At 37.2% G+C, this 27,045-nt stretch overlaps 3 protein-coding genes across 4 annotated transcripts in view; all 3 read right to left on the bottom strand.

Annotated features, from left to right (window-relative positions):
* LOC127850220 (beta-parvin-like) overlaps window positions 1-8,621 on the bottom strand; it is a 66,463-nt gene extending 57,842 nt beyond the window's left edge. Inside the window, exon 1 of one of the 2 annotated variants that reach the window (XM_052383091.1) lies at window positions 8,479-8,621. In XM_052383091.1, the coding sequence (XP_052239051.1) occupies window positions 8,479-8,587 (109 nt within the window). In that variant the 5' untranslated portion in view covers window positions 8,588-8,621. Of the gene's footprint in view, window positions 1-923; window positions 1,070-8,478 lie in introns of those variants that run through there. The other variant, XM_052383090.1, reaches the window with a different exon arrangement.
* On the bottom strand, window positions 3,079-13,680 carry LOC127850224 (uncharacterized). The gene is made up of 2 exons (XM_052383096.1): window positions 10,976-13,680; window positions 3,079-3,412 (listed from the first exon to the last, which is right to left on the bottom strand). The coding sequence occupies exon 1, from the start codon at window positions 11,953-11,955 to the stop codon at window positions 11,050-11,052; it is 906 nt and encodes a 301-aa protein (XP_052239056.1). The 5' UTR covers window positions 11,956-13,680; the 3' UTR covers window positions 3,079-3,412; window positions 10,976-11,049.
* Window positions 13,681-13,770: 90 nt separating this feature from the next.
* LOC127850219 (eukaryotic translation initiation factor 2 subunit 3, Y-linked-like) overlaps window positions 13,771-27,045 on the bottom strand; it is a 34,231-nt gene continuing 20,956 nt past the window's right edge. The window contains exons 8-13 of the mRNA XM_052383089.1: window positions 26,721-26,855; window positions 20,520-20,614; window positions 19,689-19,833; window positions 17,874-18,043; window positions 15,505-15,677; window positions 13,771-14,170 (exon numbers count right to left, since the gene is read on the bottom strand). Of these exons, the coding sequence (XP_052239049.1) occupies window positions 14,116-14,170; window positions 15,505-15,677; window positions 17,874-18,043; window positions 19,689-19,833; window positions 20,520-20,614; window positions 26,721-26,855 (773 nt within the window). The 3' untranslated portion in view covers window positions 13,771-14,115. The remainder of the gene's footprint in view (window positions 14,171-15,504; window positions 15,678-17,873; window positions 18,044-19,688; window positions 19,834-20,519; window positions 20,615-26,720; window positions 26,856-27,045) is intronic.

The raw sequence follows: 27,045 nt of genomic DNA, 5'->3' as shown, positions 1-27,045 counted from the left end.
GCTCATCTTGCAACTCGTATGTCAAAGTACAACCTTGTAGTAACGATCTGTCAAATAAATTAAGCATTTAAAATTATTTAAAATGCAGTGCAAACACATATATCTGTAATTTTTACTATACGGCATGGTATTTTACAAGTGCGTGCTATTACCCGTAGTCGTTGATACAATTGACGTTATTTCGGACACTTCAATTTTCGAATCTCTAAGTTTTCGGACACCTGTATTTTGTGAATATTTTTCGTATCTAAGTTTTCGGACACGAAAAAAAATAATTATGTTTAAGTGTCCGAAAACATAGAGTAATTACGGTAGTTGTAATTTTGTGATATGATGTAAAATAAGATTATCGTTATATAAATTTAATCATTTTAGGTGCTTTGCTTCCATAATACATTGAATTTGAATTAACATTAATTGTCTAAATCAGTGGTTATTTATCTGATCAGTTATGCATTTAAAAAACAAATATTAACAGTAAACAAGAGCACCGCATAACGGGTGCAACGCTCGGCTGCGGGTGCAGTTGTGAATAAATGAAAGCTTGTCATAATTGTTTTTGAGGTCACAATGACCTTGACCTTTGACCTAGAGACCCAAAAATGGGTGTGGCATGTACAACTAATCAAGGTGCAGATACATACAAGTTTCAAAGTTATAGGTTGAAGCACTTTGATTTTAGATCCAATGTTCAACACCTTGACAACATGTAAAGGTTTAAGCACGACGTAGACGACACGAAGACGTGGCTATGACAATACCTAGGTTTTTTTCCGAAAACAGCCGAGCTAAAAATTGATCGAAACAAACAATTGAGCTTTGTTGTTGAATTAATCATACCCCACCCACATTCCATTCCATATATGGCAATTGTGAAATCTTGTATTTAAGAATCACGCATGTCTAATTTTGGCCATCGTTACCTTCTTTTTTGCTTTTCCTCCTGCCTAGTGTTCCTCCTACTTTATCAAAAAATGACTCGTCTTTCTTTCTAGGAGTTGGTAAAGTTGATGTATTTGGCGAACTAGCCATTTTGTGTTATTAATAACTTTTAGTTATAAGAATCGCAAGTCTTGCGGTTAAAATACACTAAATCAGATGAAAATAGGAATGCTCTCCACACAGTTGGCAATAATTACAGAATATTCACGACAACCTGACCTACACAAGAGAGCAGGTTGAGCCCAAAAAAACTCCAAAAACCCTTAACACTGAACATGGAGAGGCATCGCCAATATGTAGAGGGTAACCAAAACCTTTCATGACAAGAGCAGAAAATAGCAGATAATCACACCAGAAGAACCTTGTCAGGAAGGCCTGCCACGAATGAAGTGACTAAAGGATTCGCAAAACAGAGCAATATCACATGAACATAAACAGGCTTCTTGCAAGAAGAAAGATTAAGAATGGCAAAGACCAAAAGCTTGCATGAAGCCATTCGAAGAATATGAAGCTCATAAAACAAAAATATCCTCAAGAGGGTGTAAAATGCACAGTAAGATTTCACCTGGATATGGACCCAACCCCTTAACGATGGCTTCCAAGTTCCAACAGCAGACTCTAAACGGAGTCCAGAAACAGGCTTTGTGCAGCAAAACGGATGCATTTAGATCCATCTGTACATACAGATTGAGGCTGTGCAGCAGACCATCCATTTCATCTTTCATGATCTTTGCCTCTGGACTCCAAAGAAACACTTTAGGCAGAAAAATCCATGTAACCTTCTAAAAAATGTAAATGATATAGGATAACAAGAGCACCGCATAACGGATGCCACGCTAGGCTGCAAAAGCTTGTAAGAATTTATTTATTTTTTAAAGGTCACAGTGACCTTGACCTTTGACCTAGTGACCTAAAAATGGGTGTGGCATGTAGAACGCATCTACATATGAAGTTTCAAAGTTGTAGGTGGAAGCACTTTGATTGTAGAGCCAATGTTTAATAAGGTTTTATCACGACGCCGGCGGACAACACGACACAACACGACGAGTTGGCTATGACAATAGTTCGGGTTTTCTCCGAAAACAACCTCCCTAAAAAGGATGTATACATTATATTCAAATAAAGTAAATAACACCCTGACTTACAAAAATGTTTTAAGAATCAATTTATTTAAGAATAATCCCCATCTGTAACATTATAAACCCTATAAATCAATTTTTTGTAAACAAAAAAAAATCTATTCCTAAGAATATAGCCAGAAAGCTTGTCCACATGTCTCTCATTCCAATCCTATAAAATCCTTTTTTTCAACTTTGTGTTGCAAATGACCTTTTTATAAAATACCAAAATAGGTGACCAAGACTCATTAACTACTTGGCAATTGCTCTTTCTATAATGTTGCCTGTATTAATGTTAGTCCACATCATACAACAACTGAACCACCTCAAACAATTCAATCATAATGATTCCACCATTAAGCTTTACAGAATCAAAATACAGCACTCTACTTTCTTGGTCTTGTTACTGTTTCTGGCCATGTTTGAATATTATGATATTATTTAGTGCTAACAAGTTATATTGTATTTCTATTTTGCAAAATATTTTGCTGCATTTTTTAATATTGATATTGACTCATGAACCTTGACACTGTTTGCCCCATATGCATCACATTAGCTTTATTTGTTATGGGCCCGTATTCACCAACCGATTCTTAGACTTAAGAATAAAGAATAGACTTAGAACCAAGAAAAATGTGTTCAGTGTTTGAATATATACAGGCCTCCGCTGGTTATTATATCATTAACAAAATGTTCTATATGAAGTATAATATAGATAGAGATGTTTACTGCAGAGTTTGACTCAAAATTAAAGAAATTCTTGAATATTCTAATTTAAAGAATTTTCTTTATTCTTAGACTTAAGTCTAAGAATTGTTTGGTGGATACGGGCCCTGGTGATTTTAAGATGAAACAGTTTTTCTTTAAAAAACTTATGATAAAATATGACATTTCTTTAGTGAAATAACAGCAGTGAAAGGAACAATTAGTTATTTTCACAGATGAAAAGAACACATTTTCAAAACTCCTTTTTCTATTTTTATTTAACATAATTGTATATATATTTTCTATGATCACGAGTGAATTAAAATCGACATTCCACCAAATCCAACAAATTTTATCTTTATTTTATGCTTTATCCCCGTTTATTTACATTGTAAGAGTCTAACTGGAAAATTTCGTTGGTATAATGACGTCATCTCTTCATACTAGATGTCATTTTGTGTTTTGAAATGTATTGAGGCACGCCACAGGAGAAACTCCGAGAAAGCGTAACTTTTCAGCGAAAGGGAAACAGCTGTTAATTATTTTCTTGAAAAAGGGGCATAAAAGAAACAAAAAAAAAATGTTCATGTCAGTGAGTGAGATACAGTTCTGTACTGCTAGAACCACCAACATAATCAGCTGAGAACCTCCTATCAACAAGTGTTTCTGCCCTTTAATCACAGGACACTACAGGCGGCGGGCCCGCAGTGTTGATCAGACACTACGTGTTGGTGGTAGGCTTCCAGCTCCTCTCCTCTCTCTTCATCCACAACCAACTGGATGCCCTTCCTGCTGCTAGGATCAGTTTGCCCACTGCTCTCTTCCTGTCTGCTTCTTTGATGCCCAAGGCACTGAACATTCTCCACAGCGACTGTGCTGGGAATCCTCTAGTGCCGATTTCCACAGGGTAGAGCCACACTCGCCATCCTTTCTCTCTGCACTGTTCTTGCAGGTATGTATACTTGGCCTTTTTCCGTTCGAAGGCCTCTTCACAACGAGATTCCCAAGGGACTGTCAGTTCAACCATGATCAGACACTTATCTTTAGTGGACCACAACACAATGTCAGGCCTTAATGTTGTCTGCATAATGTTCAGGAACACTAGCTTTTGCTTCAGGTCAACAGACATTTCCCACTGATCAGATTCATCTAATACAGAACTGGTAGGCTGCAGTTTTTTAGATTCCTTTTGTCCTTCCTTCACGAACTGAATCATTTGGGGTTTCTGTCTTGGCCTCTTCTTGGTCCTCTCTCGATCCAACTTGTCAGCGAGTTCCTGAAGAACACTGTCGTGTCTCCACCTGTAGCGTCCTTGGGTGAGGGCTGTGGTACACGAGGACAGAATATGTTCCATGGTTCCTGTCTTGTCACACAATTGGCACTTGAGGTGGTCCTGTAGACCCCATCTGTGCAGGTTTGAGGGTGACGGTATTAGGTCATAGACTGATCTGAGCAGGAACGCTATCCTCAGAGGTTTGTAGCTCCAAATATCAGCCCAGGTCAGTTTTCTTTCTGTCGTTGTCCACTTTGTCCACGCACCTTGGGCACCCATAGACACAGCTTTCGCTCTTCTGTCTTCTTCTTCTGCTGCTCTGACTTCATCTTGCACCATTCTCCTCCTTTCCATGTTTCCAGCAGAGCTCCATAATGTTATCTTGGAGCTGCCTAGCCCCTGTCTACCTAAAGCTGTGATGCCGACAATGTTTTTTTGCTGGAGTCTTTTCTTGGCTTGTTCGACTGCTTCGCTTGCTGACCACTTTCTCCCTGTGTAAGATACTTTGTTATTTCACTCGTGATCATAGAAAAATAATATTTTCTATGATCACTCGTGAAATAACAAACGATCTTTCACTGACGTGAACAAATATCCTCTATTTCTATATTTAGTTACAATGAACTTTACTCAACCTCATACCACGAGTTATACTGGTATATATGTAAGCTTTGAATAATCTGTCTATATCTTTGAATAATCTGTCTATACAGTTTCATTATAATTGCTAATTTGTTTTTAAATTATTGAGTACACACTATAAATCATCATCTACTAACAGTGACCTTGAACCCTCACACCCTACATGCAATTCCATGCTAGAACTGGATATAATGCATTTTTGATCCTAGTTTCAATCTCTCAAATATTTTTAGTGGAAACAATTTAACTAAATTTAGTCAGAATGACATTGACCTCAGCTGCAATCTCAATAAAGTGTTGATGGAATGCATCTATGTACCTAATTCCATGACATAAGTTCAATTAGTTTTTTATATTTTCATTGAAAAAGTCCTCAATTTATTTTACAAGATAACTGTAAAACAAGGGCTGTTTGTAAAACATGCATGCCCCCCATATGGGCTGTCCGTTGTAGTGGCAGCCATTGTGTGAATACGTTTTTTGTCACTGTGACCTTGACCTTTGACCTAGTGACCTGAAAATCAATAGGGGTCATCTGCGAGTCACGATCAATGTACCTATGAAGTTTCATGATCCTAGGCAAAAGCGTTCTTAATTTATCATCCCAAAATCATTTTACTATTTCGGGTCACCTTGACCTTGACCTTTGACCTTGTGACCTCAAAATCAATAGGGGTCATCTGCGAGTCATGATCAATCTTGATACAATGTTCAACACCTTGACAACTACTCCTATAAATATAAGGTCGATTTACATCGACCTCATATCGTTTAACGTTATTTTGCAATAGCATCGTTCCGACATGAATTCATGTCGGAAGCTTTAACGGCATCAAATTCATATAACAGCACAGAATAATCATGCAATAAATTATTAAACATAAAATATAAACATTATTTTACTAATTGCATTAGAAAAATGTTTATACAAACTTACAAGTAATGATAGTCCAGACCTTAAAACACTACCACTGTTCAAATTCCATATTGTTGCCATATAGCACTGTGTAAATTGAAAGTTGCATAATGTTACCTCATTGGTCGGTTATAAATACATTGTTTCTCTATATATAGTATTCGATTTAGACGAAAATAATAATTAACGTGGAATGTCATATTAGTTTTCCATTAAAACTTTGATCTTGCCGTGTGTGTTTATGGACGTTATTTATAAAGTTATACTTATTTTTGTAATTCATTAAGAATTAGAACGTGTAGCCCTTTTTGTTAACTGTTTTTAGCAAACGATTCGCGGCTTAATAAGACACGGAAAATAGTTAAAGCGACACTTTCATTTACAGGTTTAATGTGAACAATATTAAATGAAACCTTTTTTGGTATTAATATATTTTATTGACATGTTAAATTCGATACTTGAAAAGGTGTTTAGTCTTTAAAAAGATGTCGCTGATATTGTTAATTTCAATAACTGTTAATATGCTTAATGTTGTATAAGAAATTGAATAGTTTCACTGAGTTGTATTCCTGCCTAAAATCCGATATCGTAAAACGCGCAACGGTTAAGAATAAGGTCTGAATAAGTTTAGGTATTCAGATCCGAATATCAGCAGCTGTGCCAGCTGGGAAGCCCCGTTTTGGCTTTAACAACCGCAAGCGAATCAACATACTTTTTTAAGTCTTGCACTAAGACTCCATGATCACAAGTATAGGTCCCTGCTGTGGCGTATGACACCATAGTGTTATTTAGTATTGGTCGGCTCAGTATCTGATCATAAAGAGATAATTGGTTTGTGCTGAACACAGTGACAATAAAACCACAGATCTATCAATAAACAAGATTATTGAGATATCTTTTATTGAACACCGCGATAAAAATGCTCAAACCATGGACTCTAGATAACACGGATAAGAAACATGGCAACATTCTCAGAATCATCACTGCTATATGTGTAATCACCTAACAATTCGTCTAAAAATAATTTATATATTTGAGTTGAAGACGATGTACTGTTGTATAAGTCTGAATAAACTATCTGTCTGCCTCTCTAAATCTAAGCCGTCATCGTCCCAGTGAAAAAAATCTGATTTTGAATAGTTGGACATGATGCCCTGATGTCAAAATACGAAATGACCTGCGTAACACCGACCGTGATTTTCAAGAATCTTTAATAAATTGATAATTTAAGGTAAATAACATTTCATATAATTATACATAATTCCCTCGTTTGTAATTAACAGCAAACGATGAATGTTTTTGACACCCATTTTATTTCAAGTATGCATGCAAAGCCGAATAAAATCGAGAGGATCCGCTATATACGCTGTTTCATCATATATTTATTACCCTTTCTGTGTTATAAACAAGAGCTGAAATCGTTAATTTATTAAGATTTATTTATAATAAGCTTTATTGATATGTTTCGTGAACAAAATACCACAATATATTCCATAAAAAATGTAATAATCATGGCAAAGGAAATTCAATGGCCGGTTTCTAAACAAAAGCATAATTGCCAAGACCGTAGCATCAGTTCAGTGCGTTAGGAACGCGCGCTACTTTCTTCCGCCTTCATTACTTTCGTTTTTAAACAATTTTTTTTCTATCGTAACAGACTTCTATTCTCCTAAGCAAGATGTAATTTTTAAAACTGAACTCCAAATATAAACGCTACAAATTGGTATTAAGTACGAACATGTCAACCGTAAATCTAGATTCTAAAACTCCAATACGGTATGATATTTGCAAAAGTTAAAGTTATAACTCGCCGGGCTGTCGAAATCAGAAAGAAAAACTTAATATATGTTTATATATCTGTTTACTACGTAACGTAAGCTTTCTAATGATATATAATTTGTCAAAATCGGCCGAGAAATGAAACTATAATTCAACAAAAGACGTGAGTGGGTACATCAAAATGTATAACCTCGGCGCTTCGCTGTATGCTAATTGTACAAGATCGATAGCCACAACACGGAAAAACACGCGGTGGTAAAACATAAAATGTGTATTTCTTGTGTTTATCTCGCTATAAATCAATTAATAACAACGGGAGTATACTAAAACGTATATTTTTTGAAAGAGGAATTAATAAGCAACAAGATAACGTATAAACCAATAAAATCGGATGAATAGTTTTTGCATAAGATTGAATTTAATACAGTAAGGGTCAAATACTCGAATCATCTCCTATCAATATACACTCCTTGATACAACTGGTAGTTTTAACACACACATATAGGTTTCATTTAACTAAATAGTACAGAGAGCTAAAAAGTGATGTGGTTTGTTGTACAACAACAATTGGTTATGTGTTACCTATTCAAAAAATAATTTCGTTCAAGATAATTCAATGTAATTCTATAAACGACAAACACACTTCGTGTGTTGTGTATGTTTATTTTTAAAAATGTACATAAGTGGTTTAAAAGCACAATTTTTACACATTTAAGAGGTAATCGCTCACATTTATGTCTAATTAATGATAATTTTATGCATTAGCAAAGATTTAACGAGAAAAACTGAAGTTTAAGTTGAACTCAATTTGCTATAGGAAAACGACGGTAGCCGTTTAGACGTAAGCGGGGAAGCTTATGTCTAATTATTTGGACTACTTGACAACATGTAAAGGTTTAAAAACGACGTAGACGACACGACGACGTGGCTATGACAATACCTAGGTTTTTTTTCCGAAAACAGCCGAGCTAAAAATTGATCGAAACAAACAATTGAGCTTTGTTGTTGAATTAATCATACCCCACCCACATTCCATTCCATATATGGCAATTGTGAAATCTTGTATTTAAGAATCACGCATGTCTAATTTTGGCCATCGTTACCTTCCTTTTTGCTTTTCCTCCTGCCTAGTGTTCCTCCTACTTTATCAAAAAATGACTCGTCTTTCTTTCTAGGAGTTGGTAAAGTTGATGTATTTGGCGAACTAGCCATTTTGTGTTATTAATAACTTTTAGTTATAAGAATCGCAAGTCTTGCGGTTAAAATACACTAAATCAGATGAAAATAGGAATGCTCTCCACACAGTTGGCAATAATTACAGAATATTCACGACAACCTGACCTACACAAGAGAGCAGGTTGAGCCCAAAAAAACTCCAAAAACCCTTAACACTTAACATGGAGAGGCATCGCCAATCTGTAGAGGGTAACCAAAACCTTTCATGACAAGAGCATAAAATAGCAGATAATCACACCAGAAGAACCTTGTCAGGAAGGCCTGCCACGAATGAAGTGACTAAAGGATTCGCAAAACAGAGCAATATCACATGAACATAAACAGGCTTCTTGCAGGAAGAAAGATTAAGAACGGCAAAGACCAAAAGCTTGCATGAAGCCATTCGAAGAATATGAAGCTCATAAAACAAAAATATCCTCAAGAGGGTGTAAAATGCACAGTAAGATTTCACCTGGATATGGACCCAACCCCTTAACGATGGCTTCCAAGTTCCAAGTTCCAACAGCAGACTCTAAACGGAGTCCAGAAACAGGCTTTGTGCAGCAAAACAGATGCATTTAGATCCATCTGTACATACAGATTGAGGCTGTGCAGCAAACCATCCATTTCATCTTTCATGATCTTTGCCTCTGGACTCCAAAGAAACACTTTAGGCAGAAAAATCCATGTAACCTTCTAAAAAATGTAAATGATATAGGATAACAAGAGCACCGCATAACGGATGCCACGCTCGGCTGCAAAAGCTTGTAAGAATTTATTTATTTTTTAAAGGTCACAGTGACCTTGACCTTTGACCTAGTGACCTAAAAATGGGTGTGGCATGTAGAACGCATCTACATATGAAGTTTCAAAGTTGTAGGTGGAAGCACTTTGATTGTAGAGCCAATGTTTAATAAGGTTTTATCACGACGCCGGCGGACAACACGACACAACACGACGAGTTGGCTATGACAATAGTTCGGGTTTTCTCCGAAAACAACCTCCCTAAAAAGGATGTATACATTATATTCAAATAAAGTAAATAACACCCTGACTTACAAAAATGTTTTAAGAATCAATTTATTTAAGAATAATCCCCATCTGTAACATTATAAACCCTATAAATCAATTTTTTGTAAACAAAAAAATAATCTATTCCTAAGAATATAGCCAGAAAGCTTGTCCACATGTCTCTCATTCCAATCCTATAAAATCCTTTTTTTCAACTTTGTGTTGCAAATGACCTTTTTATAAAATACCAAAATAGGTGACCAAGACTCATTAACTACTTGGCAATTGCTCTTTCTATAATGTTGCCTGTATTAATGTTAGTCCACATCATACAACAACTGAACCACCTCAAACAATTCAATCATAATGATTCCACCATTAAGCTTTACAGAATCAAAATACAGCACTCTACTTTCTTGGTCTTGTTACTGTTTCTGGCCATGTTTGAATATTATGATATTATTTAGTGCTAACAAGTTATATTGTATTTCTATTTTGCAAAATATTTTGCTGCATTTTTTAATATTGATATTGACTCATGAACCTTGACACTGTTTGCCCCATATGCATCACATTAGCTTTATTTGTTATGGGCCCGTATTCACCAACCGATTCTTAGACTTAAGAATAAAGAATAGACTTAGAACCAAGAAAAATGTGTTCAGTGTTTGAATATATACAGGCCTCCGCTGGTTATTATATCATTAACAAAATGTTCTATATGAAGTATAATATAGATAGAGATGTTTACTGCAGAGTTTGACTCAAAATTAAAGAAATTCTTGAATATTCTAATTTAAAGAATTTTCTTTATTCTTAGACTTAAGTCTAAGAATTGTTTGGTGGATACGGGCCCTGGTGATTTTAAGATGAAACAGTTTTTCTTTAAAAAACTTATGATAAAATATGACATTTCTTTAGTGAAATAACAGCAGTGAAAGGAACAATTAGTTATTTTCACAGATGAAAAGAACAAATTTTCAAAACTCCTTTTTCTATTTTTATTGAACATAATTGTATATATATTTTCTATGATCACGAGTGAATTAAAATCGACATTCCACCAAATCCAACAAATTTTATCTTTATTTTATGCTTTATCCCCGTTTATTTACATTGTAAGAGTCTAACTGGAAAATTTCGTTGGTATAATGACGTCATCTCTTCATACTAGATGTCATTTTGTGTTTTGAAATGTATTGAGGCACGCCACAGGAGAAACTCCGAGAAAGCGTAACTTTTCAGAGAAAGGGAAACAGCTGTTAATTATTTTCTTGAAAAAGGGGCATAAAAGAAACAAAAAAAAATTGTTCATGTCAGTGATTGAGATACAGTTCTGTACTGCTAGAACCACCAACATAATCAGCTGAGAACCTCCTATCAACAAGTGTTTCTGCCCTTTAATCACAGGACACTCCAGGCGGCGGGCCCGCAGTGTTGATCAGACACTACGTGTTTGTGGTAGGCTTCCAGCTCCTCTCCTCTCTCTTCATCCACAACCAACTGGATGCCCTTCCTGCTGCTAGGATCAGTTTGCCCACTGCTCTCTTCCTGTCTGCTCCTTTGATGCCCAAGGCACTGAACATTCTCCACAGCGACTGTGCTGGGAATCCTCTAGTGCCGATTTCCACAGGGTAGAGCCACACTCGCCATCCTTTCTCTCTGCACTGTTCTTGCAGGTATGTATACTTGGCCTTTTTCCGTTCGAAGGCCTCTTCACAACGAGATTCCCAAGGGACTGTCAGTTCAACCATGATCAGACACTTATCTTTAGTGGACCACAACACAATGTCAGGCCTTAATGTTGTCTGCATAATGTTCAGGAACACTAGCTTTTGCTTCAGGTCAACAGACATTTCCCACTGATCAGATTCATCTAATACAGAACTGGTAGGCTGCAGTTTTTTAGATTCCTTTTGTCCTTCCTTCACGAACTGAATCATTTGGGGTTTCTGTCTGGGCCTCTTCTTGGTCCTCTCTCGCTCCAACTTGTCAGCGAGTTCCTGAAGATCACTGTCGTGTCTCCACCTGTAGCGTCCTTGGGTGAGGGCTGTGGTACACGAGGACAGAATATGTTCCATGGTTCCTGTCTTGTCACACAATTGGCACTTGAGGTGGTCCTGTAGACCCCATCTGTGCAGGTTTGAGGGCGACGGTAACAGGTCATAGACTGATCTGAGCAGGAACGCTATCCTCAGAGGTTTGTAGCTCCAAATATCAGCCCAGGTCAGTTTTCTTTCTGTCGTTGTCCACTTTGTCCACGCACCTTGGGCACCCATAGACACAGCTTTCGCTCTTCTGTCTTCTTCTTCTGCTGCTCTGACTTCATCTTGCACCATTCTCCTCCTTTCCATGTTTCCAGCAGAGCTCCATAATGTTATCTTGGAGCTGCCTAGCCCCTGTCTACCTAAAGCTGTGATGCCGACAATGTTTTTTTGCTGGAGTCTTTTCTTGGCTTGTTCGACTGCTTCGCTTGCTGACCACTTTCTCCCTGTGTAAGATACTTTGTTATTTCACTCGTGATCATAGAAAAATAATATTTTCTATGATCACTCGTGAAATAACAAACAATCTTTCACTGACATGAACAAATATCCTCTATTTCTATATTTAGTTACAATGAACTTTACTCAACCTCATACCACGAGTTATACTGGTATATATGTAATCTTTGAATAATCTGTCTATATCTTTGAATAATCTGTCTATACAGTTTCATTATAATTGCTAATTTGTTTTTAAATTATTGAGTACACACTATAAATCATCATCTACTAACAGTGACCTTGAACCCTCACACCCTACATGCAATTCCATGCTAGAACTGGATATAATGCATTTTTGATCCTAGTTTCAATCTCTCAAATATTTTTAGTGGAAACAATTTAACTAAATTTAGTCAGAATGACATTGACCTCAGCTGCAATCTCAATAAAGTGTTGATGGAATGCATCTATGTACCTAATTCCATGACAAAAGTTCAATTAGTTTTTTATATTTTCATTGAAAAAGTCCTCAATTTATTTTACAAGATAACTGTAAAACAAGGGCTGTTTGTAAAACATGCATGCCCCCCATATGGGCTGTCCCTTGTAGTGGCAGCCATTGTGTGAATACGTTTTTTGTCACTGTGACCTTGACCTTTGACCTAGTGACCTGAAAATCAATAGGGGTCATCTGCGAGTCATGATCAATGTTCCTATGAAGTGTCATGATCCTAGGCAAAAGCGTTCTTGATTTATCATCCCAAAATCATTTTACTATTTCGGGTCACCTTGACCTTTGACCTTGTGACCTCAAAATCAATAGGGGTCATCTGCGAGTCATGATCAATCTACCTATGAAGTTTCATGATCCTAGGCATATGCGTTCTTGAGTTATCATCCGAAAACCATTTTACTATTTCGGGTCACCGTGACCTTGACCTTTGACCTAGTGACCTCAAAATCAATAGGGGTCATCTGCGAGTCTTGATCAATCTACCCATGAAGTTTCATGATCCTAGGCGTATGCATTCTTGAGTTATCATCCGGAAACCATTTTACTATTTCGGGTCACCGTGACCTTTGACCTAGTGACCTCAAAATCAATAGGGGTCATCTGCGAGTCATGATCAATCTACCCATGAAGTTTCATGATCCTAGGCGTATGCATTCTTGAGTTATCATCCGGAAACCATTTTACTATTTCGGGTCACCGTGACCTTGACCTTTGACCTAGTGACCTCAAAATCAATAGGGGTCATCTGCAAGTCATGATCAATCTACCCATGAAGTTTCATGATCCTAGGCGTATGCGTTCTTGAGTTATCATCCGAAAACCATTTTACTATTTCGGGTCACCGTGACCTTGACCTTTGACCTAGTGACCTCAAAATCAATAGGGGTCATCTGCGAGTCATGATCAATCTACCTATGAAATTTCATGATCCTAGGCGTATGCGTTCTTGAGTTATCATCCGGAAACCACCTGGTGGACGGACCGACATACCGACCGACCGACCTACCGACATGAGCAAAGCAATATACCCCCTCTTCTTCGAAGGGGGGCATAAAAATGTCAGTATCAGGTTATTGAGTCTAAGCTTCATAAATTGACTGGTTACAATTGATTCTAAATTGTTCATGCAAGTGTTAAAAATAATTGGAAACATAGCTTTCAACACAACATCATGGTTGAATATATTTAATAAGCCATCCAAAATTCTTACAACAATTGCAAAGTAAAATTCACAGATAAATGTTAATTCCACCTGAGTATTTGAAGTCAGGTTGAACATAATTTGCCATATCTGTTTTAAAACAAGTTTTAATGAAAAATTTGCACATTTAATTGTCAAATGATATTTAATATCCAAGACTTCTATCCTGGTAACTCCCATTATATGAAGAGTGAATTTGTACTTGCTGAAATTGCTTACATGTACACATATTAATGTACGTTATTAATTTGAAGATGCTATAACAAACACAATATGTGTTTGACTATGCTTAAACCTAAATGTCTTTCGCTGTTCACTCTATCGGATTCACTTTTACACCTTGACGAATCTGTCCCCAGCCAATCAATCTGAAAGGGATGAATACAGATCACAAATTCTGTCTGACACAACATACATACTTTGCCAAATGAAACTTTAATATTGTTTGAAATTATTCAAAATGCTCAGTAATAAATGCCTAATTTCATTGTTTCATGTTTGATATTTGAAAGTTTATTTAAGTAAATGCATACAAATTATGCATATCTGAAAGTTAAAAGCTAAAATGTTCACTGTACTTAAAATAAATTTTAAAAGTGTCATTATTTTCAAATTTATCAAGTAGGATCTAACAAAGTTAATCTTTAATCTGCATGAAATTGTCCATTTAATTATTGTACCAAAATTTAAGAGCAAACCCACAGCACAATACACAGGGCTTTCCCTGACCTAACATTTTTAATAGCCAAATTTGGCTACTTCTGGCAACATTATATTTAATTAACAAGGCTATTGTCAAGCAATATGGTCCCCTACCGGCTCCACCATTGTCAGAAATTCCACCATTTTCAGAATTATTATTATTTTTTGGTTTGCCATAGCAACCACAATTTTTGACATAGGAACAAACTGAAATGACATGTGTCCATATTGGCATCTATCCATGTTGCAAGTTTCATGAAAAAAGATTAAGAACTTTAAAAGTTATTGCAGGATCCAGAAAACAACCATTTTCAGCAGTATTTCTAGTCTATTTGTTGCCATAGCAACCAGAATTGTTGACTTAGGAACAAAATGAAATGAAGTGCATAATGTCCATATTGCCATCTATACATGTTTCAAGTTTCGTGAAAAATTATTAAGAACTTTTACAGTTATCGCAGCAGGTTTTTTTTGGGCCCGATTTTATAGCCGAAATCTCCACACAAAAAAAGTGTCTAAATGCATATTTTATCTCAATTGTAATTCAGTTACATCTAACAAAGTATTATATGATTTTGTTCTTTTAATTTGAATGACTATAAAGAGTTATATCAAATTTAGTATTTCCCTAATCTGTGGACTTTTCGTTTGGAATAAAAAGGCTAATGAATTTATTTTCCCAATTTCATGAAAATGCCGATAAAATTCCCAATTCCAAAGCCATGGGCTATCTTCCCAAAAAGTGGGAAAAAAAAACCTGCGCAGGATCCAGAAAATTGTGACAGACTCACGAACGGACACACAGAGCGCAGACCATAAATCCCCTCCAGTGAAACCGGTAGGGGACAATAAGGTAATTGTATGGGATTTATGACGGAAAAAATGCAGCCAAATAGAATTTTCTTTAGCCAAATTGGTCATTTTGTAGCCAATAGCTAATTTGGCGAATGACTGATTAAGCCCTGATACACACAACAAGCCAAAATGCCTGTGAGCATACCTCCAATGTTTCTCTACACGACGACTCAATGCGATCTTCTCTCCAATTTCAGTGCACACTGGGTTGGTGAGCCCCACCTTGGCCAAGTCAGCCTTGACCGCGAGCACACGCCCCCCAGTGGAGAGGGAGCCGATGTTCACCATCAGTATCTCGTTCTTGGTCAGCTTTTGCACCTGAATACAACAGAACATTGGCATAATGCATGTGCCAAAAGTGTCTTTACAGGTTAGCCTGTGCTGGGCACACAGGTTTATCAGAGACATTTTCAGCTTTGATGGAATTTCTGGTTTAAAGGACGTCTCTTTTCAATGAACATCAATTTTAGGCGAAAAGTGTCGTCCCTGTTTAGCCTTAGCAGATTGCACATGCATTAAACCTAGTTTTCCCAGAACAAGCTATATGTAAACTTAAGATATTGTTTATCATTATAAAACGTCTGTTCACTGAGTAAGTTGACAATATGAAGCATGATTTTGCTATTTTTGAACTTGAAGTAAAATGCATACGAGACAATTCAGCTGTCAGATATTTCTTGGGCAAATATCGAACATGAATGCAGCCGTATACACTGCAACTCCAATATATCGCGGTTGAAGGGATCCAAAGATCGCGACCGTGATATATCCGGAGCGCGATATAAATTGTCAAGTTATTCATCATGTAAATGTATGCATTAGCATAGTTTGGTAATCTCAAAATACACTATTTACTTACCATATTGATTTGTGTGTTACATCCATATGTTATTCATTGGTATAACACATACACTATTTACTTACCATATTGATTTGTGTGTTACATCCATATGTTATTCATTGGTATAACACAAATCATTATTCCATGTATTTTTAAATGCATATAATTAAATTTGTAGTCCGAAACACCATTGTCAAATGTTATTGTTCAAGAAAGCATGCACAAATTAGACCCATTTACAAAATGACGTCATTCATCTCATGAAAAGCATGGAAAGTGTGACAAACTGAGGGACATGATTCACCTCTCAATTAAAAGCAAATAATTTACACCCTATCTAAAGCGCAAAGCTGGCTGAGATAGGTCAGTATTGACTTGTGACAATTACAGTTATAATTGTATACACCTTCATGTGTTTACTGGTGCGTTTCGGCAGTTCAAAGCAAATTCAATAGAGAATGGTTAACACCCAAAATGACCTGTGATGTTTGACAATTTGGATTATTGTTTATCTCAGTACACAGGTGCTAGAGTGGTGTACAATGAGACCAAACAATCTGGTTAAAACTGGATTATGAATGTCGGATTAAACAGAAATTAAGGTGGGTGAAAAAAGTGTAAAATACAACTTTGAAACAATTTTATCTCATCAAATTTTCAGATTTTAAAGCATGTTATTTAGAGATTATGCTCATCAGATTTTTGGGAGCCATAGCCGATTCGCGATATATTGGAAAACGCGATATAATGGACCGTGATATATTGGAGTTGCAGTGTATACTTGTGCCTATGATGGAAATCAAATCAGTTAGCAGTTTTCCCAAGCGAATCAAAATTCTTATATTATGACTCAATACCCAGAAATAGTTACAAGCCCCTATTCATGAAACTCACAATCTCATCAATGCCTGTTCAAACCTAGTCCAGACTTGTGCTAGTTATTATTACAGTCAATGACCTATCAAACATTAATCGTGTTGTTCATTGTTATAACATAGACGATCATTATCAGTGTTTCGCACATGGTTACAATTGGGTCTGAACTGAAACTGAACATGAACATTTTGCTGCAAACATTAGAACAAGTATCATTTGAGCAGTCTGGTCAGGAGCTACTCTCTCAGCAGTTAAGCAAGGTATCATTAGCCATCAGCGTAGGTCCTGACCAGACCCGAGCTAAGCAAGCCACATATGAAATAAGACCATCACATAATGCAGGTTAAATGGGCTAAAAGGAAAAGGCTACAGCACTTCAAAGTGATGAACTGTTGCTTTACTAAATTGTATCTTATTATTGGCATTATAAATCAATATTAAAATTATAAATCGTATTAAGTGTGAGTTAAGTTGGTTTGAGGTATGTTAATATTTCTCCACAACATTATGTACTGCATGTTTTGTAATTAATTGATTAACATTCTATGCGGAATATGACTACCTTTATAAATTGACCCTCATTTTGGGGAAACAGGACTTGATGCATGTGAGAAAATTGATGTCCCAGTTTAGCCTGTGCAGTCCACAGTCCTGAATTTTTGATAGAAGAGACTTCCTTCAAACAAAGAATTCCATAACATCTGGGACCACACGTTATGTACATGCACTAAGACCAGTTTTCCCTCAACCAGGCTTAAATTCTCTCCAAATCTGTCAATCCAGCCACTGACACTGACCTTGGCACCACGGCGGTCTCCCTCAGTTTTCACACCCAGCAGCCTGCGCAGCAGGAAGAAGGAGATGGTGAGCTCCGTGTAGATGTCAGGTAGGGCCCCCACAGCGCCCAGCACCTGCCCCACCATGCGGTCGGCGCGACACAGAGTCGGGTCAATCTTTGTGCCAACACCTGGAAATATACGAGAAAGGGGTCTTACTGACTCTGTGAAACATGTCCCTTGACCCTTTCCCACTCAGAGGCAAAGTGAAAATGGCTATATGCAATCAGCATACAACCAGAACAGCCTGCTAGGAACATGTCTGTTCAGGTTTATGTTAGCTGCTCATCAGTATCTTAGGTTTGGAAATGCAGCCTTTAAAACTTAAATCTAGTAAAAACGGACATCAATTTAATTTGATTTTCTAAGTGAGTACAATCACATCAAAAAGTATATCTGAGTTGTAAAGGGTTCAATCTGACAAGAAGAAGGCCAAGATGGGCCTAGATCACTCACCTGTGTAGTAGAGTTGCCACTTTCAAATGAGAGAGCATGATTTGGACAATCTAAGTAAAGGACCACAATCTAATGTCGCATACCAAACATCAAAGCTGTGTGCTTTGTGGTTTCTTAAAACAATATTTTTAAAGTTATTTACTATATGAGTCTGTATAAATCATGTGCTTACATGGCCTGGCCAGTAGTGACTTCAGGGGCAACTGATTTGAAAATATATTGTATAAGAACTCTAAAACATGTTACTCATATATTCTCTCTTTCACCCTTGCTGTTTCAGAGAGATTATTGAAGTTTCCATTTTTTAAATATATTTTTTAGGTATTTGAATAACTTTAAAAAAGGATTAGCCAAGGTGTATTCCTGTAAAGTGTCTTTCTGCCCACCTGTTAAGGAAATGTTGTTTGAATGAAGGTTTACATGCTGCTCTTAATGCACATGGAACAGACAAAAGGTGGCTCAAAAAGCTCATTGCTATGTCTGAAGAACTTTTTTGTGGCAGTGCCAACACCAGGTACAACAAGAAACTGTCAAGTTTCACAGGTTTGAAGCATTATCCATTACAACAGGTTTTTAGGTTTTTAAGCATAACATTTTATGAGTGATTCATGCACTGTGTGTGTATTTGTAACCAACCATCACAATTGTCACAACAAAACCACTCAACTGATATATTTATTTTGGAACAACCAACCATAATAATTATGTGTATGTATTAACAAAACTGATTTTATGTTTTCTTCATGTTGCCTTGTAATATGTGGATGTTTAGTATCTGACACTGCTGTAAATATTCGTATTGATAAATTGATGTTTTTTTCATATGTCTTCTTTTATTTTTAATCCAGCAATCAAAGTGATAGAACTCATCTTTCTGACTTATACTAGACACACTGCTTTGCCAACAAGGCTCAATTGCAAAATAACTTAATCAGGACATGAAGTTAATCTGACTCATCTACAACTTATGGTGCTTCATTATTGGAGGTTTCAATGTAAATATAAAGTATCAATTCAGCTATCGAGAGGTCATGGGTGTGCTCCAAATACTTAAATGTTCTTTTGAATTCCCGAAAATTTCTGATGCTACCCAGGAAACAGAATCAAGAGCATTTCATTCAGTCTTATGCTTTTAATGAAATCAAGCTAAAATATATAGGTTAAAACTTTTAGAAATTTGGAAGTACTTTGCTCGAAAAACATTTAATGCGGATGCACCAACAGATCTACAAGCCGATTGCCAGAGTGGCTCCAAATATACCCCTTCATAGACTTTGTTCTTAGCGTTATAATAAGACCACCAAACCCAACACGCCTCACCTATGAGGCCGCCAGGCACAGCATACTGCAGATCATTCTGTTCAGCAAACAGCGACACGATGCGTGATTTGATTGGCTTGCACGTGAGCTTGCCTTCCTGATCCTTGGACACCATGCCAGGTCGCACCTCGATCTCTTGGCCAACCTAGAGTTATATATGGGCAAGCATCTGTGTGACTTTGATCGTTCTGTGATTTATAACACATATGTAAGCCTTGCTCTTGGAATAAAGGCTGATCTGGGTCCCAATACTTTATGCCTAGACTGGATTTTAGTTAAGAAGAGACTTTATATAAACAAACAAGAGATGTGTTTGTCAGAAACACAATGCCCCCTATTGCGCCGCTTTGAAGCCATAAATTTGACCTTTCACCTTGAAGGATGACCTTGACCTTTCACCAATCAAAATGTGCAGCTCCATGAGATATACATGCGTGCCAAATATCAAGTTGCTATATTCAATATTGCAGAAGTAATTGCAAACTTTAACCAAGGTTAAAGTTTTGTGACACACACATACAATGACTGACACAATGACAGACAGACAGGCCAAAAACAATATACCCTCGATCTTTCGATCAGGGGGCATAAAAATTCGGTACAAGCGAAAAACAACAACTTAAATCACATGCATTTAGCCCCTTCTGTCCAGAGCAAGACTCAAAAACATACAAACAAATGCCCCATAGACTACAATTATTTTACAAAGTATTACACATGCAAACTCCACTTTCAACAATTATGAAATTGACAAAATATATTTGAACACACAAATAAAAAAGCAATAAGCAAAAAATTTGATGCGGATTCTGCTGAAAACAAAACACCTACCGTAAGAACCCCTGTAAGAATGCTGCCACCGGCGACGCCCCCTTTCAGGTCATCCACCTCACAGCCAGGCTTGTTCACATCAAATGATCGAATTACTGAAAGATGGAAAACACATTCACTGAGCACAGATGCCTAAATATCATACATGCTTACTTGTAGGATTGTGAAAAAGCTCTTCCAAGCTGTAAATCAAAGGATCTAATGACTGATTTAGTCTCAGTTTCAGTTTCAGTCTGAAATATTGTTAACACATTTTCTGAACAGGTATGACACAATCTCACATTTGGCATACTTGTTACTTGAATGTTGATGAAACAAAGAGGGCCAAGATGGCCCTAGTTCGCTCACCTGAGAGGTGTCAGTTCATTCAATCTTTACCAAATGTCAAACTTTACCTAGATATTGTCCAGTCAAACATCCTGGTCAAGTTACATCATTATTAAGCCAAAACTCTGGCATATGGAGTGTTTACAAGGTTTCTGTAAGATTTGACCTGGTGACCTATATTTTGACCCCTAATGACCAAACATCAAACTTTGCTTACAAATATAAATATTATGACCAAGATTCATAAAATCTGAAACAAAATTGTGACCTCCTCTAGAATGTTTTCAGGGATTTTGTATAATATAATGAAAATTTTGACAATCTAAGGGCAATAATTTGTCATTTATTATGCGATTTTGCTCATTATCAAACGTGACCGAGATCTGGTGGCCGTATAGCTTATAAGCAACTTTGATAAAGAATGCTTGAGAAATGTGAATGCTAGAGTGTTTACAAACCAAATGTGGACGGACGGGGGACAAAGACCAATGCTAAAACCTCACCTGAGCAATTATGCGAGCTAAAAAGTATGTTTTTTTCACTGATCTGAGCCATTTTCCATCTTATCCGAGATATTAATAAAACCAATGTATTGACTAAGTTTCACGATGATTAAGCAAAAAATATGACTTCTAGAGTGTTCATAAGGTTTCTCTATAGTCATATAAGGAAAACTGCCCCCCCCTGGCGGCCATGTTTTTTTACCGATTGGGACCATTTTCAAACTCATCTGAGATATAAATAAAACCAATATTTTCACAAAGTTTCATGATGATTGGGTCACAAGCTTTTTTACTATATAAATATAAGAAAATTGTGCCCCCACCCTGGCAGCCATGTTTGTCAACGGACTAGAACCATTTTCGAACTCAATTCTCATATCTAGGAAACAAATGTTCAGACAAAATTTCATGAAAATTGGGCCAAAAATGTGACTTCTAGAGTGTTGACATGTTTTCACTCTATACATATAGAGAAAAATGCCCCGCCCACAGGCAGCCATGTTTTTTCACCGATCTGGACCATTTTCGAACTCGTCCGAGAAATCAATAAAACCAATGTTTTGACCAACTTTCATGATGATTGGGCAAAAATTGTGACTTCCTGAGTGTTTACAAGGTTTCTCTATAGCCAAATAAGGAAAACTGCCATGCCCACTGGCGGCCTTGTTTTTCAACGGACCGGAAACACTTTTGAACTCAACCAACATATCATTAGGACAAACATTTTGACAAAGTTACATGAAGATTGGGCATGAAATGTGACTTCTACAGTGTTTACAAGTTTTTTCTTTTTTTTGACCTAGTGACCTAGTTTTTGACCCGGCACGACCCAGTTTTGAACTCAACCGAGATTTCATTGGGACGAAGTTTCTGACCAAGTTTCATGAAGATGGGACAATAAATGTGGCCTCTAGAGTGTTTACGAACAAATGTTAACAGACGGACGGATGGACAAAGACCTGTCACAAAAGCTCACCTGAGCAATCAGGTGAGCTAAAAAAAATTGAGTTAAACAAGAGGGCCTGAAAGGTCCAAGGTTGCTCACCTGAGATTCAAAGGAACTTACCTGTTCTGTGCAGCCCAAGATGTCATTAGAACAAAATGTTCTTACCATGTTTCATGACTAGTGAACACCCTGGAAGCAATGTTTTTCAACAGACCAGAATCATTTTCATACACATCCAAGATATCATTTAAACAAATATACTGACAAAGTTTCATGAAGATTCATAAGTCCATATAAGCAGCCTTGTTTTTCCACCAACAGGAACCATTTTCAAACTCATCCAAGATATCATTGGGACAAATCATCTGACCAAGTTTCATGATGATCGGACAATAAATGTGGCCTCTAGAGTGTTAACAAGGTTTTACTAAAGCATGTTATATAGCTATATTAGGAAAAATGCTCAGTCCCCTGGTGGCCATATTATTTAAGCAACCGAAACCATTTTCGAACTCATCCAAGATATCATTAGGACAAATCTTCTGACCAAGTTTCATGAAGATCGGAAAATAAATGTGGCCTCTAGAGTGTTAACAAGGTTTTACTATAGCCATATAAGGAAAAATGCCCCGCCCCCAGGCGGCCATGTTTTTCAACCAATCGGCATCATTTTTTAATTCATCCAATATATTATTGGGATGAATCTTCTGACCAAGTCTCATGAAGATCGAACAATAAATGTGGCCTCTAGAGTGTTAACAAGATTTTACTATAGCCATAAAAGGAACAAGAGCACCGCCTTGCGGGTGCAGACCGCTCATCTATTTCTTTTTAAAGGTGAAGGGACTCTCATTTTCAATCACAAAGGAGGGAGGGTTGGAGTGAAGAGGGGTGTATAGCATGGGAATGTGGACATTTATTACATTATTTTCCAAAAATGGGGAAAAAAAATGCAAAAAAAAAAAAAATCGGGGGGGGGGGGGGGGGGGGGGGGGGTGGTTTAACCATTAAAAAAAAATGAAATTTGAGGTGGAGGTGGGGTGGGGGGGTATAGTGTGAGGGGTGTGGTGGTCATTTGTGAGATGATCTTAAAAAAAAAAAAAAAAAAATTAGGGGGGGGGGGGATTCGGGTGGGGGGTGGGGGGATTCTTGAGTGCGATGGTTGGACGGTATTTCAAACATACAATAAATATTTGTGTTTTTTATCGGTTTCAAAAAAAAATAATTTGGGGGGGGGTGGGGTGGGGGTATAGTGTGAGGGTGTGGTGGTCATTTGTGAGATGATCTTAAAAAAAAAAAAAAATAGGGGGGGGGTTCGGGGGGGGGGGGGGGGGGGGGGGGGGGGGGGGGAGGGCACGGGGGATGGTTTGGGTGGAGTCTATTGTGGTATGTAAGGTAAGAGTAGTTTTGTCAAAGTATCAATCAAATCTAATCATAAATAAAGAAGTTATGGCAATTTAAGCAAAATTTAATAATTTGACCTTGAGAGTCAAGGTCATTCAAAGGTCAAGGTAAAATTCAACTTGCCTTGTACAGTAACCTCATGATAGCATGAAAGTATTTGAAGTTTGAAAGCAATAGCCTTGATAGTTAAGAAGTAAAGTGGATCGAAACACAAAATTTAACCATATATTCAAAGTTACTTAGTCCAAAAAGGGCCATAATTCCGTAAAAATGACAACCAGAGTTATGCAACTTGTCCTTTTACTGTACCCTTATGATAGTTTGCGAGTGTTCCAAGTATGAAAGCAATATCTATGATACTTTAGGGGTAAAGTGGACCAAAACACAAAACTTAACAAAATTTTTAATTTTCTAAGTATAAAGGGCCCATAATTCTGCCCAAATGCCAGTCAGATTTACATAACTTTGCCTGCAAAGTCCCCTTATGATAGTTAATAAGTGTTGCAAGTATGAAAGCAATAGCTTTGATACTGTAGGAATAAAGTGGACCTAAACACAAAACTTAACCAAATTTTCAATTTTCTAAGTATAAAAAGGGCCCATAATTCTGTCAAAATGCCAGTCAGAGTTACATTACTTTGCCTGCACAGTCCCCTTATGATAGTTAGTAAGTGTTGCAAGTATGAAAGCAATAGCTTTGATACTTACGGAATAAAATGGACCTAAACACAAAACTTAACCAAAATTTTCAATTTTCTAAGTATAAAAAGGGCACATAATTCTGTCAAAATTTACGCCAGAGTTATCTAACTTTGCCTGCCCAGTCCCCTCATGATAGTAAGTTAGTGTTCCAAGTTTGAATGCAATAGCATTGATACTTTCTGAGAAAAGTGGACCTAAACGCAAAAGTTAACCAAAATTTTCAATTTTCTAAGTATAAAAAGGGCACATAATTCTGTCAAAATGCACGCCAGTGTTATCTACCTTTGCCTGCCCAGTCCTCTCATGATGGTAAGTAAGTGTACCAAGTTTGAATGCAATAGCATTGATACTTTCTGAGAAAAGTGGACCTAAACGCAAAACTTAACCGGACGCCAACGCCGACGCCAAGGTATGACAATAGCTCATAATTTTTTTTCAAAAAATAGATGAGCTAAAAATGCCCCGCCCTTTGGCAGCCATGTTTTTCAAGCAAACGTGACCATTTTTGAACTCATCAAAGATATCATTGAGACCAATCTTCTGAACAAATTTCACAAAGATTGGACAATAAATGTGGCCTCTAGAGTGTTAACAAGGTTTTACTATAGCCATATTTAGCCATATAAGGAAAAATGCCCAGCCCCTTGGCAGCCATGTTTTTCAAGCAACCATAACCAATTTCGAACTTATCCTAGATATCATACAGACCAATCTTCTGACCAAATTTCATGAAAATTGAACAATAAATGTGGCCTCTAGAGTGTTAACAAGGTTTTACTATAGCCATATAAGGAAAACTGACCTGCCCCCTGGCGGCCATGTTTTTTCACCGATCTGGACCATTTTTGAACTCTTCTGAGTAATCAATGAAACCAATGTTTTGACCAAGTTTCATGATGATTGGGCAAAAATTGTGACTTCTAGAGTGTTCACAAGGTTTCTGTAAAGCCATATAAGGAATACTGCCCCGCCCACTGGCGGCCATGTTTTTCAACGGACCGGAACCATTTTTGAACTCAACCAACATATCATTTCGACAAACATTTTGACAAAGTTACATGAAGATTGGGCATCAAATCTGACTTCTACAGTGTTCACAAGGTTTTTGTTTTTTTGACCTAGTGACCTAGTTTATGACCCAGCATGACCAAGTTTCGAACTCAGTCGAGGTATCAATGGGACATATGTTCTGACCAAATTTCATGAAGATCAGACAATAAATGTAGCCACTAGAGTGTTCACAAGGCATATATGTAATGTTGTCGACGCACGACGGACAACAGACAAAAGGCAATGACAAAAGCTCACCATGAGCACGTTGTGCTCAGGTGAGCAAAAAAGGGGCATACCTTTTGTTATTTCTAATGAAGGAAAATAACAATCGCACATGCATCAATTCAAACCATAAGAATATGCACAGCTTCACATCATAAAGAACACTATCTTTAAATTTGAATGTTGTATGTGACTTATTTAGGAAAACACCAGAGAACAAGTTTGTATTTCCTGACAAATGGACGGTCTGACCAACATAAGTTCATTGTGTTCCATTATACATGTGCAGCGCCCATAACATCGTAACAGAGGCGGGTATAATTAACTCAACAGATCGATTTCAAAGCCCTGGACAAATTTACTTAAACAACAATAAAAACTGAGTGATCTCAATTTGCATACAGGTTAATGATATGTTAGCCACTATTTAAACAACCTAGACAAAGAAACGTAGCCCTGGAAAATAGAGCGTAAAATAATGTTCCAGATTAGCCAGTTCAGACATCACAGGCTCATCAGGTACAAAACTTTCTGCTTTTATTGAATTTTTTGTTTGATGCAAGTCAATTCTTAAAGAAAATCTAGTTTGGCGGAAACTGTTGAACCTGATAAGCCTGTCTGTACTGCACAGGCTGATCTGGATCGACACCGTAAGCACATGCATTAAGCCCTGTTGCGCCCAGAGTGAGCCCCATATATCTGCAAGTCTCACCTATAAGTCTAGGCAGAGTGAGCCCCATATATCTGCAAGTCTCACCTATAAGTCTAGAGTGAGCCCCATATATCTGCAAGTCTCACCTATAAGTCTAGAGTGAGCCCCATATATCTGCAAGTCTCACCTATAAGTCTAGAGTGAGCCCCATATATCTGCAAGTCTCACCTATAAGTCTAGAGTGAGCCCCATATATCTGCAAGTCTCACCTATAAGTCTAGAGTGAGCCCCATATATCTGCAAGTCTCACCTATAAGTCTAGAGTGAGCCCCATATATCTGCAAGTCTCACCTATAAGTCTAGAGTGAGCCCCATATATCTGCAAGTCTCACCTATAAGTCTAGGTTTGGAGGTGAAGTCTCTGACAGGCACTGGTATTTTCTTGGTGATGTACTCACACACGACATCTATGTTGTACTTGAGCTGGGCAGAGATAGGTATCACTGGTGCACCTTCGGCTATTGTACCTGGAACGGTAATCTACTAATTTAAGTTTAGCTCAGTCGAATTAGAATCATGCATCCTAGTGCAGTGTTTTATTTATTGTTTTTGTCAAATTTGGGACCGAAATTCATCCCAATATCCAATCTCAAAAAAAAAAAAATTCCCCCAAACAACTTCCTAAAATTAACAATTAAAGATAACAAAAATTAACAA

The sequence above is a fragment of the Dreissena polymorpha genome, chromosome 11 (assembly GCF_020536995.1).
Source record: "Dreissena polymorpha isolate Duluth1 chromosome 11, UMN_Dpol_1.0, whole genome shotgun sequence".
In the NCBI taxonomy this organism is placed as follows: Eukaryota; Metazoa; Mollusca; class Bivalvia; order Myida; family Dreissenidae; genus Dreissena; species Dreissena polymorpha.
Note: the sequence above shows the minus strand (reverse complement) of the source record. Positions and strands in the feature narration are given on the sequence as shown.

Bases quoted from the DNA above. Each gene is read 5' to 3' on its own strand.
- LOC127850224 (XM_052383096.1), bottom strand. From the start codon at position 11,955: ATGGAAAGGAGGAGAATGGTGCAAGATGAAGTCAGAGCAGCAGAAGAA.